The 16212-nt window shown below is 40.6% G+C and overlaps 1 protein-coding gene across 2 annotated transcripts in view; it reads left to right on the forward strand.

The window, feature by feature from the left end:
* The window catches only part of CPD (carboxypeptidase D), a 61054-nt gene extending 49545 nt beyond the window's left edge, over positions 1-11509 (forward strand). Inside the window, exons 16-21 of one of the 2 annotated variants that reach the window (XM_084862835.1) lie at positions 470-565; positions 668-732; positions 3150-3281; positions 3804-3989; positions 4284-4383; positions 7436-11509. In XM_084862835.1, the coding sequence (XP_084718961.1) occupies positions 470-565; positions 668-732; positions 3150-3281; positions 3804-3989; positions 4284-4383; positions 7436-7662 (806 nt within the window). In that variant the 3' untranslated portion in view covers positions 7663-11509. Of the gene's footprint in view, positions 1-469; positions 733-3149; positions 3282-3803; positions 3990-4283; positions 4384-7435 lie in introns of both variants that reach the window. The other variant, XM_084862834.1, reaches the window with a different exon arrangement.
* The last annotated feature ends 4703 nt before the right edge of the window (positions 11510-16212 follow it).

Here is a 16212-nt window from a genome sequence, read left to right on the forward strand (position 1 = left end):
CCTGCCTCAAGAAACTCATATGTAACCAAATATTAACAATACAGAATTGCCCTTCCCTGTTTTAAACCTTGATTGACTACTTGTACCTTATGGTGTGTTAAACAATGGCTTCTTTGGCGCCATTGTATATGGAGGTAGTTTGTTTCATTTTCAATGCAGCTTACAAGGAAGTAGTATTATTAGGCCACAGTTGCCCGAAAATGTGTAAAACATACCAAACATGCCATTATTTTGGTAGTATAGCCTGTTTGCTAACCTAACCATTAATACCTTTGAATGTAAGGAAGATGTATGCCTTTTCAGTTAGATTATTCTGGGTTAAATAGAACGACATGATTAATTCTAATAACTCCTCAATAAACTTCAGTGGAGTGCAAGGAAGAGAGAAAGATGACTTGTATCCATGACGTTGAACCTGGAGAGAACCCTTTTGGATTTCTCCTCTGACTTCTGAATTTTTTCTTTGTAGTGGAAAACAAAGAGACTCTGAAGCATTTGGCATCACTTTATGCAAATAATCATCCATCAATGCACTTGGGTCAGCCCAGTTGCCCAAATAAGTCAGGTAGGTATTTTCGCTACCCCTTGTTATTGTTGCTGCTTTGGGCAAGGGAAGGAGTCTTGCCTTATGGTTTTGCTGATCCTACATCTCTTAATGCTTTTATAGATGAGAATATTCCAGGAGGAATAATGCGTGGAGCAGAATGGCACAGCCACCTGGGCAGCATGAAGGTATGCTTTCTAGAATATAGTGAGAATGGAATTATAAATATTATCCAGTGACTGTTCTGATATAAGCAAAATGAATGACATCTGCTTCATGGGTTTCTTGACATGATAACTTTCATTTATGAATAGTTTGATTTATTAATAGTTTGTCCCATTTGTAGGTTGTTGTTTTACTTTCTTGATAATGTCCTTTGATGCACAAAAGTTTTTAATTTTGATTGTCATATTTAACTATTTTTTGTTGTTGCTCATACTTTTGTTGTTATATCTAAGAATTCATTGCAAAATCTAAGGTCATGAACATTTACCCCTGTGCTTTCTTCTAATGAGTTTTATGGATTAAGCTTTTATATTTGAATTGAGTTGGTGGTGTTTTTTAGTATGTGTGTGTTTTGTTGTTAATCCTCACCCAAGGATATTTTTTCCATTGCTTTTCAGAGAGAGTGGAAAGGAGGGAGGGAGAGGGAGAAAGAGACAAAGGAGAGAGAGAAATGTTGATGTGAGAGAGACACATCGATTGGTCACCTCCTGCACATGTCCCAACTGGGACCGGAATCAAACCTGCAACCCAGGTACATGACCTTGACCAGGAATCAGACCCCGACCCTTTGGTTCAAGGGCCAATGTTCTAATTGCTGAGGCACACCAGCCAGGGGGAGTTGGTTTTTGTGTATGATATGAAGTAAGAGTTCAGTTTCATTTATTTGTTTGTGGAAATCTAGTTGTTTGGGCACCATTTGTTGTAAATTCTATTCTTTCCCCATTGAATGGTCTTGGCACTCTTGTCAAAAATCAATTGACCATAGTTATATGGGCTTATTTCTGGACTCTCACATCTATTTCATTGGTCTATATGTCTCTTCTTATGCCAGTATCACTGTTTTGATTATTGTAGCTTTATAGTAAGTTTTGAAATTAGCAAGTGTGAGCACTACAACTTTATTATTTTCCAAGATTTTTTTGGCTATTGAAAGCTGTTTATAATTCTATTTGAATTTGAATATTGTCTTTTTCTGCACATAAAGGCTGTCGGAATTTTGTTAGAGGTTGCGTTGAATTTGTAGATCACTTTGGGTGACATCTCAACAGTATTGTCTTCTTATTCATGAGCATAGTATGTCTTCTCATTTACTTAGGTGTTCTTTAATTTCTTTCTGACAGAATTTTAATTGGTTGTCCATCCACTTCAAATTAGTCAGGAGTTGTTAGCTCAGTCATTATTTTCACACATGCAACCAGAAAATTTGCTTCATAAATATGTTACAGAATTCATAACTACTAGTATGTTACAAATAGCTATGTTACAGAATTAATCAATTTTATCTAGAAGAGAGCAACACTCAATGTGCCATGAGTAGTTAAAGACAGAAAAGGTTACACCTAGTCAGAGGTGTAGCCTTCTCTTCATAGAGGACATGGCATTGGGTGCAGAGAAGTCAATCAGCAGGACATTTCAGAAAGAGGAAGCAGTATGGGCAGAGGTCAGTAGCAATCTAGTTTAGTTAGAATGTGGGGTACCATGGAGAGCAGTGGAGGCAAGGATGGAAAGAGAGTTTGGGTGTTTGAATGCTTTGTTTTTGTAAGGAATGGGAAGCCACTGAGGTTTTAAGCAGATATATAATGACATGATCTAAACTGTTCTATGGAAAAAGTAATCTCTTAGCAGTAGATAGTTTGGAGGAAGAGAGATTGTGGTACAGGGAGACTGGTTTAGAATAGCTTAGACAAATAAGAATAAAAGCCTAGATTGGGGCAGTGGCAGTGTAGCTGGAGTCACAGGATTAAATTTGAGAGATATTGGGGTAGAAGTGACAGGATTTAGCAAATTAAGGATGATAGCAAGACATTGAAGTCAGAACCAAGATTTCATGTCTATGTGAGAAAATAAGTTAATACTGTTAACTGGATTACAAAAAACAGGTTTTGGGGGAAAGGTGGTAAATTGGGTTTTGGAGCCTGTTCACACAAGCAGAATAATTGCTTTATTGTAAGCAGTGGCTTGAGGCTGCAGGTTAAAAGTATCGGAGGACAAGTGTTAGTGCTTCTACCTCCAGAGTCCAAGAACAGCAGTGAAGTTCTAGGGTTTAGAGGGAAGCTAGCCTATTGCATGTACTTATTCCTTCATTTATTCAACAAACCCTGATGCACCTCTTTCCAGACACTAAGCAGAACTAGAGACACAAAAGTGAATTAGACATAGTCCCTGGTCTCAATGGCCCTCTTAGCAGCAGCCATGTTTGTGACTGATTATGATACTGAGTGGTTTATTTATATTTGCTATAAAATACTTTACAGATTCTTTGTTTACATCACCTGGGTTTTCTTTTTATTCCATTTGTTCCATTTGTTGCACTACAAAGCTTCACTCTTACTTTTACTTATTAATTTTCTTACATTTACTTTTGAATTTTATATTCCAGGATTATAGTGTCACCTATGGCCACTGCCCGGAAATCACAGTGTACACAAGCTGCTGCTACTTTCCTAGCGCAGCACAGCTTCCTGCCCTGTGGGCGGAAAATAAAAAATCTCTTCTTAGCATGTTGGTGGAGGTGAGTCTTCCCCTTTTAACTAGAAGCAAACTCCCAGGAATATGTTCAATGAAAAGCTTTATCAAAACATTTTCTTAATCCTTTATCAGAGTTTATATTATTTATTTTAAATGTAGATAGAAAGGAAACTGTTCGATTTCTATTGCCTGAATAGGTGCCAAGAGTTCACATATTTGGAATCTGCTGTGATTTAAGTGATTTAACCCTGTGAGATGTTGCAGTTTCTTTCACTTGAATATCACACAGAGACAGTGTACTATGGCGGAAAGTAAACAATCGAAGTCATCAGAAGATTTGGGTTCTAACACTTCCAGCTTTGACTCTACTAAAGTTCTCTTTTCCTTTATCTCTCTGCCTCTGCCTCTGAAGCAGTGAATGAGTAGCAGACAAGGTCAGAGTCAATGGGGAAGGACAAATAAACCAGTCTTATGGGGGGTTGTTGTTTTTGTCATGCCTCAAACTCTTGCCTCTAGGCCATCTAGCATTGTGAAAACATAAATTTATATTTTAAATATTTTTCAGGTTCACAAGGGAGTTCATGGATTTGTTAAAGATAAGACTGGAAAACCAGTCTCTAATGCAGTCATTGTACTCAATGAAGGAATAAAGGTACACACCAAAGAGGGTGGCTACTTCCATGTCCTGTTGGCGCCAGGTGTCCATAACATCAATGCCATCGCAGATGGATATCAGCAACAACATTCACAGGTAAGAGACTCAAATTGAGTAGTATCATGTAAATTCTTATTCTTAATAGTACTTCTATTTTATTCTGAAACTCTTATGAGAAAGCATGAGAGGAATAAAGAAATAAAAATGTGACCAATTCTTGATTCTGATATCTTGCTCTCTTTCTATCTTTTAGCAACAAAAGGGAAATTTTTATATCGTTTGTATACTATAGATGACAATGAATCATTTCTTTGGTTTGCTATAATGTCCCTAGGGATACAATACACCAGTAGTGAACTTTTTCCTAATTCTTGTACTTTATCTTCCCAGGTTTTTGTGCATCATGATGCAGCTAGTTCTGTGGTCATAGTCTTCGATACAGATAACCGGATATTTGGTTTGCCAAGAGAGCTTGTGGTGACTGTAGCAGGTAAACAAATGTAAATTTTTGGCAGTTGAAGTTAACACTAGCCCTGACATTTTGCGAATTGGTCAACTCTATAATCACCTGAAGCTAATCACTTTTCTTTAATGTCTCCTTTTCTGACATGAATTTTCTGGAACACGGTTCTCCCATGTTTTTTCATGGCTTGCTTCCTCACATTTTCAGGTCTGTACTCAGATGTCATCTCCACAGAGCCCTTCCCTGATCACCCTGGCTAAAATGGTTCCCCTGCCACTATCTCCAACCCACGTGCTTCTATTATAGCACTTATCACTATCTGACTTTATATTATACTAGAGGCCCAGTGCACGGATTCATGCACCAGTGGGTATCCTCGGCTTGGCCTGCACCCTCTCACAATCTGGGACCCCTCAGGGGATATCGGATAGCCAGTTTTGGCCTGATCCCCGCAGGCCTGATCCAGACAGAAGGGAGACCAATACCTGCAGTCCCAATCCCCACAGCCTCATCCAGACAGGAGGGAGCCGATCCCGGCAGGCCCGATCCAAACAAGAGGGAGCTGATCCAGAGAGGAGGGAGCCGATCCTGGGAGGCCCGATCCAAACAAGAGGGAGCCGATCCAGACAGGAGGGAACCGATCCCGGGAGGCCCGATCCAAACAAGAGGGAGCCGATCCAGACAGGAGGGAGCCGATCCCGGCAGGCCCGATCCAAACAAGAGGGAGCCGATCCAGACAGGAGGGAGCCGATCCCGGCAGGCCCGATCCAAACAAGAGGGAGCCGATCCAGACAGGAGGGAGCTGATCCCCACAGGCCCATTCCCCACAGGCCTCATCCAGACAGGAGGGAGCCCAATCCTGTGCATTGAGTGTCTATCCCCTGGTAGTCAGTGTGCATCATAGTGACCAGTTGACCAGTCATTCGGTCACTTAATCTTTTATATTATATATAGTTAGTCATTTATTTGACTATAGTCAGTCTCTCCAAGGGTCTTAATGAAGAGTTGTTGACTCAATGAATGATTTGCTTTATATTAAGATCATAAGCCCCTTGAACTATGATTTACGTTATTTCGGTTTTTCCATGATCTTGGAAGGAGGAAATATTTGTTTTCTTCAGGATTAATGTGTGTCATTGCTTAAATTACTGAAAGGTTAGAAAGAAAACAGTATGTGGTAAAAGATATGCTGGTATATCTTTTGACCCAAAGAGCCTTGGCTCATTTTTAAGTGCAACTTGAATTTAATGCAAAATAACCAAGTTTTTTAAAAAAAACAAACATATTTTTATTGATTTCAGAAAGGAAGGGAGTGGGAAAGAGAGATAGAAACATCAATGATGAGAGAGAATCATTGATTGGCTGCCTTCTGCATGCCCCCTATTGGGGATCGAGCCCATGATCCAGGCATGTGACCTTGACTGGAATTGAACTCAGGACCCTTCAGTGCACAGGTCCATGCTCTATCCACTGAGCCAAACCAGCTAGTGCTAACCAAGTTTTATTACAGGGTGTATGGGGAAAAGATCCCTAGTTGAAAAAGAGTGGTGTATCGAAACATGGTCAGATCATAGGGCCTGTTGTGGAGTGCTTAAAGTAGAGACATCTCAGCTTGAACCAGATAAAGTATGGATCACTTAGTAATTAGAAACACAGGAGTGAGGATTCAGCCACAACTTAAATCTGGCTCTACCACCCATTTGCTGTTATGAACTTAATTTAAATTATGATTTTATTAGCCATCCACCACTGCACCTGACCACTTCCCTGTTGGCTGGTGCATTCCATTGGTGAGCTAAAACTAAACTCCAGCTTAGGAAACAGGGTTATCCTTCATGTGGATGACTCTGTGCCGAAAGAATGGGAACAACGAGGGGGGGAAATTATGATTTTATTATTACCTGTCATTAAGACTCTTATTCTGATAACCTCAAATCTTTTAAATAAATGAGGGGTTTCAATGAGATGAAAATTTACTGGAAAGGAAAAGAAGCCGTTGGTAATTTGCAGAATAGTGGACAGTTTGATTTCATTGTGGTGATAGGAAAATGCATATACATACACATGCATGAAGAAAAATCTGGAAAAATTCCACTACAATTGTTAAAATGATCTTGAGATAATGGAAGTGTGGAGATATGGAGTTTGGGTTTTTAGTATTTTTGCTATCTGTGTTTTTCTCATTTTGTATACTAAAGATCAGGGGTCTTCAAACTACGGCCCGCGGGCCACATGCGGCCCGCAGAGGAGTCTGATCCGGCCCGCCAGGTTTTTTGGGCAGTGAGCGCAGCCGAGGTGTTACAGTAGGAATTAGTAGTTCATATAGTCCGGCCCTCCAGCTCTCTGAGGGACCATGATCTGGCCCCCACTTTAAAAAGTTTGAGGACCCCTGCTATAGATAAACTACTTCCTGTAATATTAAAAGATTGTTTTTAAGTACATGAAATAAAAATAAAATATGTGAATGGAATATTATTAAAAGTATTGTCTTAAGTAGCTATCTATATATATGAAAAGCCAGCAACCACAACGCCTTAACAACCAATCTCTATAAACCAGCCCGATCAGGCAATGGGGCCAGCAGGCCAACCTCCTGAGGCCCCTCCCCTCGGCTGGTCTGCCCCTGATTGGACTCTCCCACCCACATCAAGGGTGAGGCCAGCCAGTCAAATGCCACCCCACCCCTCCCTTCTGGCCAGCCCCACCTCTGGTCCCCACCCCTAATGGTTTCCCACCGCCATGATGGGCCCTCAGCCCCCCTCCCCGCTCAGCTCCTCCTCCCACTCAGCCCCTCCCTCCCATAGACCCTCCCCATGGCCGGCCCTACCCCCAGTCAGCCCCCGAACCCCAATCAGGGGCAGGGTCCGCCAACAAGCTGTCCCAGCCCCAATCGCCCTCTGAGACTGGGTTAGCGAGCCAGCCTCCCACCATCTCCTCCTCCCGACAGGCCCAGCCCCAATCTGCCCTGTTTGGGGCCAGGCTGGCCAGACCCCACCTGTGCACAAATTCATGCACTTGGCCTCTAGTTTATTTATATCTTTAAAGGAGAACACCATTCACCTGGTGCTTTGTTTGACAGGTGCCACCATGTCGGCATTGGTCCTAACAGCTTGCATTATTTGGCGCCTCTGCTCAATCAAGTCCAACAGACACAAGGATGGCTTCCATCGGCTCCGGCAGCATCACGACGAATATGAAGATGAAATTCGCTTGATGTCAACCGGCTCCAAGAAGTCCCTCTTAAGCCATGAGTTCCAGGATGAAACGGACACTGAAGAGGAAACATTATATTCTAGTAAACATTGAAACACACACCTTGCATATCTCCCAGACTAAGAACCAAGCAAAATCACAGTTCCTTTTGGGAGACACTGCATTGAGAAGAGAGACTATCTTGCTTCTTCAAAGAGCTTTGGGAAGTTAACTTGCTAAATTTGTATTCTCTGTGAATTTGGCTGGCAGTTTTGAACTTCCTTAAAGCACTCCTACCTTTTCTTTAAAAAAAAAAAAAATCTGCTTTCTATTTTATGCAGCAGACATGGAACAGCCACTTTATTTTTCTTTTTAATTTAAGATGAGCTGTTTGGAGCTTATGTTAAACTGCATAAAGCCAACTAGTGGATGTTGTATTTTGCACATCAGGTGTTTCCTAGTGGCTTTAGCTTTTTTTCTTTACTTTTTAAATGGCCAAAAGAATCCAGAAATATTAAGGCAGGGACAGCAGTCAGAATCTGACATAAAGCTTTAAAACTTAAGGTTTTCTCAACCTACTGAGGAGTACTTTTCTCTAGTTATTAAATAGCTGGAGTTACTCTTATTCAGGTTTGGTGGAGGCCGAGTTGATTTTTAAACATGTAACATTAGTAAAGGCATAAATGGACTTCTGTATTTGCTTTCTACCTGTTCCAAGACTAGATCAGAACTAGTGGCCTGTGCTCTTGGCAGGATTTCACTACCTCTCATGTAAGGTTTAGCAAACTTTTAAAGACACCCATTTTAAGGGAGAACTTGCTGACTTTGTTGTAAAAGATCTAAATGTCCATTTGAATGGAGCTAAGAGGGAGATCTATCAAAAGCTGAAACTCATGTTGCCTATCTTTTAACTTGTAAAAACCCATAGGTGCTGCTGCTTTTATCTGTGAAATACTAGTTCTAGGAATGCCTACTTTGTTAAGATTCCCTAAATTTGAACCTTTTTCTATGTTGTACATTTACGGTTTTCAGATTACCCAGCAATCTACAAGATCTGAATTCTACAGAAAATGTCTGGAAGTGTGGAAGAAACCTACTTGGCACATTCTTAACCTACATTTGAATACAAAATATCTACACTTGCTCCAGCCCAAACCTACGCTCTGTAATTCCGTTATTGAAATAGCGTGGCCAGTCTAATTCATATAGACCCCTGCAAGTGATTGGGTTCTTTATCCTAATGCTTCATTTGACAGTCTTTTTTTATTAACCAATTTTGTTAAAAGTTCATTTGAAAGCATTTAAATATGGCTCTCTCCATTAAAATAAAACAAAAGCTATGAACTGCTGTGTGATGTAACACTGTGGTGAAAAGGTATCATCGTCACTGCAGTTGGGTTATTGCAAAGACCTGAAAGATTTGCATTTTATTGTGTCTGTAATATGCTATTCAGTAGGAATAATGCTCTTTTTTCTTAAGTGTGCATCTTACCAATGATCTAATAGTTTGAATGTTTTAATGGCCATGTTGCTGCTGAATTTGTACCAAATCAGGGGATCAAAAAACTTGCTCTCGTCTTTTTAAATTGTGTTCTGTATCCATTAATGTATCAGTCATCTCAAAACCTTCGTGTGGAGTGGTTTATCACCCCCTAAGTTATTCAACAACGTTTTGTGAGAAATGCACCCAAAATGGCTTTATAAAAAAAAAACAAAGATTTGGTTCAGCAGGAATAATGAAGTCATGACACTTATTAATGAGTATCTGTGATAAATTTGGGTTGTTCCAGGTTAAGCCATTCTGGTATTAATCGTATTATTGACAACTTTAAATTGTGAGCCCTTGCCACCACATATGTAGAACATGTTTGTGGGATGTTAATATTTAATGAAATGTATATGATTTAATTTCTTCTCATAATAACTTTACATTCTCCTTAGAGGATGATGTGGTGTTATTGCTCTTTTCAGCTTGATTTTTAAGAATTTTTAAAGCCCAGAATGCCAACAAAGGGCCTATGAGTGGCCAGCTCTGCTTGAGACATTTCAGGAAGAAATTAAAGTCATTGTGATAGCCTTGACTTAATTAGGTCTACATTCAAGGATACCTTTTAAATTCATTTCTCTCCTGAATTAAACATGTCTTTAACTGTACATTACAGAGGCTAAAGTCCATGCCTTTTAAATGTGTAAATTTTTTTTTTAGAAATAAACATACAAGTATTTATTTCCATATTTTTTCCTGAAAAGAAAGCTAAGTTCTGCTATGAATCTTTAATCTTGGAGTGAATTTCTAAATAATGAATTGTCCTGGAAAGCAAGGCCTTTCAGGCTCTAATGACCTATTAACATGAATGTACAGGATCATGACTACTAAAACTGTTCTCTGCTCTGTTTTGTCTTTTATTTGTGGATCTGATCTGATATTAGACCACATTAATTGCATAAGGCATTGAAGCCATATGGGATAGGCAATGCACTTTTCAGTGTTTCTCCTAGACTTCCTGTTTCTGTGGAGTCATGGAGGCAAGTAAGTATTATGATATTTGGCCGAGTCTGAGTTGTGCCTTTTTTTATTCACAAGGCTTTCCCACCTCTGATGATCAGTTTGTAAACCTTCTTCCCTCCCACCTCCTTAATAAAAACAAAGTGATTGAGTAGGTAATGTTCAAAGTGTCTGCCTGTATAAATGTATTGGTTATGCAGTTCATTAAGATGAACTTAAGTTAATTTCAGGAGGAAAGACCTTTGGTTTTGATGTGTTTTGGTGAACATCTGGATAGAAATTGGAATCCCATCCAGTTGGGGAATGCTTGCAATTCTCAACGGAGGGAATTTGCTTTGTGACTTTGTCATCCTCCAGAAAGAAAACCTAGTGTATAGTTGGTCCAGTGTGATTGACTGGTTTACCTTTGATAACTCACCTGAATGGGATTTGCAGAATTAATGACTATTGACCTTAAAACTAATTATGAGTTGACAAATAAATAAAAGGTAGTGTTTTGCCTGAGCTTATTTTGTTTCTGAGCTAACACCAAGTTACTCAGTAACAGTGTCCTATTCTTTCATTTTCATTTATTCTTAGCAGTAGTATTCTTATTGTCAGAAATTCACTTGTACCAGGTTTTGTCCCTGCTATATTAAAAGCTTGGCTGTGAATGCTATACCTAGTGCCCTATGTTATGGTTCTCTTGTGAAATTGTTTTTAACAGAAGCAAATTTATTATTATTATAAAAATGTTCTGTGTTTGATGTTCAATTATTTTCTATCTAGCAACTTTTTGATAACTCTCTGGGTTTCTGATTTGTTTCAATTAAAGCAGATTCTTGGGGGGGGATGTGTGTGATTAGGTTCCTTGACTAATGTCAACTGAACTTAGATTTATAATTTATGAAGAAATAGCCCCCAACTCCCATTTCTTCTGTGTTTTAGCAATAATTAAGACTCCACTTGACTTTCAGAATATCATCCTTGTTTGATTTTGTTTTGACAGAATATATTATGACATTTGAAAGTAGGCTACCATTTTGAGGCCATTGGACATAAATTATGTAATAAGTATGATTATTTTTATAAATGGCATAACGTGAATATACTAACTGCATTCTGTGCTGGCCATGCTGCAAATTTTATGGAGGTATGACATGGTATTTTTTTATGTTTAGATTAAAAATCAGTTTTTCACCTCTCCATTTTTTTCAGTGACATTCCCCAGCTCCAGAAAAATCTATAGCTATTGATATGAGGTGCCTAACACTCATCCATCTCAAGTGCTTCAGTCTTTATTTCATGCACTGTGCCTTCAAAACAAAAATTTTAAAAGGGACTTTAAACAAAGTTGAATCGTAGTTTTAAAAAGTCAATTTGTGTAATTTATGTGAAATCTAACTGTAATGGGGTCCTTTCTGTTTTTTATATGTAAACAGATCTAATCCTGTATAAAAGTTATTTTATGATGTTTGTCTTTGTGTTTTGTCTCATAATCTCTTATCAAAAGCAATAGACCAGAAAGAGTTAATGTTTCAGTTTGAAAGTTTATACTTAGTTTTTCTACCTATACTAGGGGGAAAATAGTACCAGGCCAGAAATACAGGGGAGTTACCTGTATGTCTGCCTCAACTTGACTCAGAAGAAAACCATCTTTCTGAAATAATTACATCGTATAGTAGCCACATTTCTCCTTTTTGTAGCTCAGCTCAATCATTCCACAACAAACACCAGAAAACTGGCCATTGAAAAGTTTATGTACCCATTTTAAACTTGTTAAAAGTCTGATCCTTTTTATAGATGCGCTCAGTTAAATAATTTGCCCTGGCATTTCTCTGCATAGTGGCGATGAATCCATTTTGTTGATACTGCTGCTCTAATAAGAATTGGGAATGCAAAGCTATAGAAGAAATATGGGCCCTGCTGACAATCATAGTCCAAACCAGAAAAATAGAAAAGGAAATAAGCTATATTTCTGTAGGGAGTGGTTCTCTGAAAAGGGAGTCTGCTCTAGAAGGAGCGCACAGGGATTTGAGCATGGACTTTGGAGCTGAGCCAATCTATGATTGATTCGTGGTTCTGCTACTTGCTCTCTTGAGACTTTGTTTTGTAAAAGTTTCTTAACCATCTCTGTCTCAGTCTCTGTACTGGTTAAGGATTGTAATGAGAACTAAGTGAAATAATGTTAGCAAAGGGCTCAACATAACATTGTACTCAGAATTGAATGACTTGGTAACCAGCATCATTTGCTGTTACTGATCCCTTTGAGAGAGTTATTTTATCAAATGAACAAGATATGTATAACAGGTAGTCTTTCTTAATTTAGAAGAAATCTCTAGACATGAATATTAAAAGGAAAAAAACCTGACATTTTTCCATTGTGTGATTCCATAGATTATCTATAGCATGACAGTAAAGTTTGAAAATTTGTGCCAAATGCTTTATATCCTATATAGCTAATATGCAAATCTACCAAATAGCAGAACAGCTGGTCACTATGATGTCCACTGACCACCAGGGAGCTCATACTCAATGCAGGAGCTGCCCCCTGGTGGTTAATGCTCTCCTACAAGGGGAGCACTGCTCAGCCAGAAGCCAGGCTCAAGGCTGGCAGCACAGCAGTGGTGGTGGGAGCCTAAGCCGTCAAACGGACATCCCCAGAACACTCCCGGACTGTGAGAGGGCACAGGCCAGGCTGAGGTTATCCTTTCTGCCCCAGTGCATGAATATCATGCACTGGGCCTCTAACTTGTTTATAAATAAAATCAGATTGTATGTTTGCTTCTTTGGTGAAAGCAATTTTAACTGCTGCAAGAAGTCTGAACAGTGATGCTGTTTCTTTGTCCCCTACTGTTTGAAACATTTTCCTGAATTTTTGTCAGGAGTTTTTTCATAACTGAATCAAGACCCTTTAGATTTAGTATGTCATGAACAGTAATCTGATTATGTTCAGTTTTCCAGATTTCTAGAAGCTGATTGTTTTCAGCCAACATAAATGCTCCATGCTAATACCTACTCAGTTGTGAATAAACACCATCATGTAGATCTTCATCTCTTATTCTCACTTACAGTTCAAATGCCAATGATTCCATGGTATTTATTGCGCACCTCAAAGTCAATTACTAACCAAAATTTAAAAGCAAATCCGCATATAAAGCCCAATTTTAACTTTAATATTATAACTTGCACCTTACATTAATCAGTAGAATGTTAAAAGAAAGCATGTTATTTCGTTGGCATCTTGGCTGGAGTTAGATGGAATCTTACTTCTTATTGCTGCGTAAACAAATGTAAACAGGGCAAGCAAGAATTGGAGTTGAAAGGTGTTCCAGAGTAGAGGCCAGCCTGGAAGAAGTTTGAGGACAGGAGGGTGAGAACACTGCCTAGATACCCACGAGGCACCATTTTATTTTTAAGCTGTTTGAAGGATTGGAGAGCTACTAAGGTAACAAGGACTGATGGGGGTCTAGGTGCAAAGGGAATTCTGGAGTGAATATAACAGTAAAAGTTTCACCTGGGGGCATTTGTTGACTGTTAGGTGGTGACAGAGAGAGACCAGCAGCAGAGAGGCGAGGCAGGAGGCAGAGGGCATGAGCAGAAGCTGTAGGCAGTGTCAGTGGGTCGGGGGAAATAGCACCTATTAAGGAAGAGGGCACTGGTCACTGGAAGTAAGGGCTCATCAGCAACAGACCAATTTGAACAAAGATACTTGGTCCCACTCCTTACTAGAGTAAGCTGATAGGACCCTACCTTCTGCAAGAAGTTGCAGTCAACTAACTGTCTCTGGAGGCAGAAGATGTCCTCTGAAGCCTCACATGATGGTACACATGCTAACCTACAATATGCAGCATCCAATCAAAAGTTAACTGTTGTTATCTAAAGACAACAGGAAATAATGAAAGGTCAAGAAGAAAAAAACTCCATGGGAGTTACAGACTTTCATTTCAGTCAGAAACTTTAAAATAATGGTGATGAATATAAGAAAGTAGAAGGCAATATGAAGAATTTTAGCAAATAAAAAGAACCAAAATGCGTTTTGGTTCTGTACAAGATGTAGTAGATGTATGTATTTCTCTTCCACTAAGCATAGCAAAAAACAAACAAAAAACCACCCTCGTGCATTATATATAAAACAAACACTAAATCTCAGAATGGTGGAAGGAGGAGGCAGAACAGATAGGGACATCAGGATCCAAGAAACAACACATTGTGAGTTCCCTGGGTTATCTTTCTGCCTTATAAATCCCATAATGGGTGTTGCCTCATATCCCATAATGCAGGGGTCCTCAAACTTTTTAAAGTGGGGGCCAGATCACGGTCCCTCAGAGAGCTGGAGGGCCGGACTATATGAACTACTAATTCCTACTGTAACACCTTGGCTGCGCTCACTGCCCAAAAAACCTGGCGGGCAGGATCAGACTTCCCTGGGGGCTGCATGTGGCCTGCGGGCCGTAGTTTGAAGACCCCTGCAATGGGTACTAGAGAAACTGGCAACCTAGAAATGTCAAAGGGGATAGGCAGGGGGGATAAGAGCCCAAAGAAAAGACTTCCTTGGCCAAAGAACCAGGAAAGAGGCGGCCTATCAAGATCAAGACAGAATAGTTTTAGACAATAATTGCATTACTCAAGCCAAAGGCTCAGAAAAAAAGGGAGTCCTGTCTCTATCCACTGCCAGCAAAGGCTGAGTGGGAAGCCCACACGCCATGCTCACCCGGCTGCAATGAAGCCACCCTCCCCACCTTCTGGGTGGTGTCAGAGAAGGCCCAGAGAGGAGCCAGGACTTGCACCCTGCACAGCGGTAATGCAGTAACGAGGTATCAAGAGGTCAAGGGAGAGCCTGCACTGCCACTCCCCGCAGCAGGAACAAGGAAGCTCCCCACCTCCCCTGCCAGCACGCCGTCATAGAAGTTCTGCTCAAACGGAGATCTGAATAAGATGCAGTGTCTTCGAATACCTAAAATATTTAGGATACCATCTTTAAAATCACTCATTACACCAAGAGCCCAGAAAATTTCCATTTGAATGAAAAAAGACAATGGATGCCAGCATCATGATGCCACAGATTTTGGAATTATCTGACAAGGATATAATAAAAATATTTTAATGAGCAATTACAAATAAACTTAGAAAAAAATGATAGTCTATCAAAGAGACTATATAATGAGGAACCAAATGGAAATTTTAGATGTGAAAAATACAACAATTTTAAAAAATGTCTATTGATTTCAGAGAGGAAAGGAGAGGGAGCGAAACATCAATGATGAGAATCATTGATCAGCTGCCTCCTGCACGCCCCCTCCTGGGGATTGAGTCTGCACCCCGGTATGTGACTGGAATCAAATCTGGGACCTTTCAGTCCACAGGCTGATGCTCTATTCACTGAGTCAAAAAGGCCAGGGCTGGAAAATACAATAATTTACAAAAACTCAGTGACTAGGCTCAACAGCAGAATAGAGGGGACAGAGGAGAGGCATCCATGTGTGAGTGAGCAGGAGGACAAAACAGTACAAATGATCCAAAATGAACAACAGAATGTAGGGGGAGGGGGGGGGCGGATTAGTAGGCCCTCAGAGATACTTAAGACCTTAACAAAAGATCTAGTATCCATGTCATTGGAGTTCCAGGAGAAGAGCGGGGTCAGGAGGACACACGTGGAAGCAGGTAGCACACACTTGCTAGATTTGGTGTCTGGCAAGGAAAGAGGGCTGGGATTGGAACTACTGCGGACAGAACGGAAGGCGACCCGTGCAGAAGGGCACGAAGGTCAGAGGTCCCGGGATCATGGAGCACCGCGGAGGAGAGGGGCATTTGGGGGGAGGGGGGCAGATAGGATGAAGGGATCAGTCTTGGGAAGAAAGGGGCCTCTGGCTCTGAGAAGGGAAAGAGGCCAGAAGGTGGCGAGAAGGTGGGGCAAACAGGGAGCTGTGTCCGAGGATGACGTTCTTCTCAGCCAGGTAGGTCCTGTCGAGAGAGAGGATGGACCGAGCAGAGGGCGATGGTGCGATGAGGAAACCGTGGAGCGCAGAGAACCGCTATGAGCATCAGAAAACCAGGAGTGTCCGGCACCGAGCCCATGAGATGTCTCAGTCGCGCCCCTCCAAGGGTGTCCAGTGACCCACTGGCCGCCAGGTGGCGCTGTCTGCGGAAGCTCACGTATCCCAGCGTCCCTGGCGCCA

The sequence above is a fragment of the Pipistrellus hanaki genome (genome assembly GCF_964339955.1).
Source record: "Pipistrellus hanaki genome assembly, chromosome: 16".
NCBI classification, from domain to species: domain Eukaryota; kingdom Metazoa; phylum Chordata; class Mammalia; order Chiroptera; family Vespertilionidae; genus Pipistrellus; species Pipistrellus hanaki.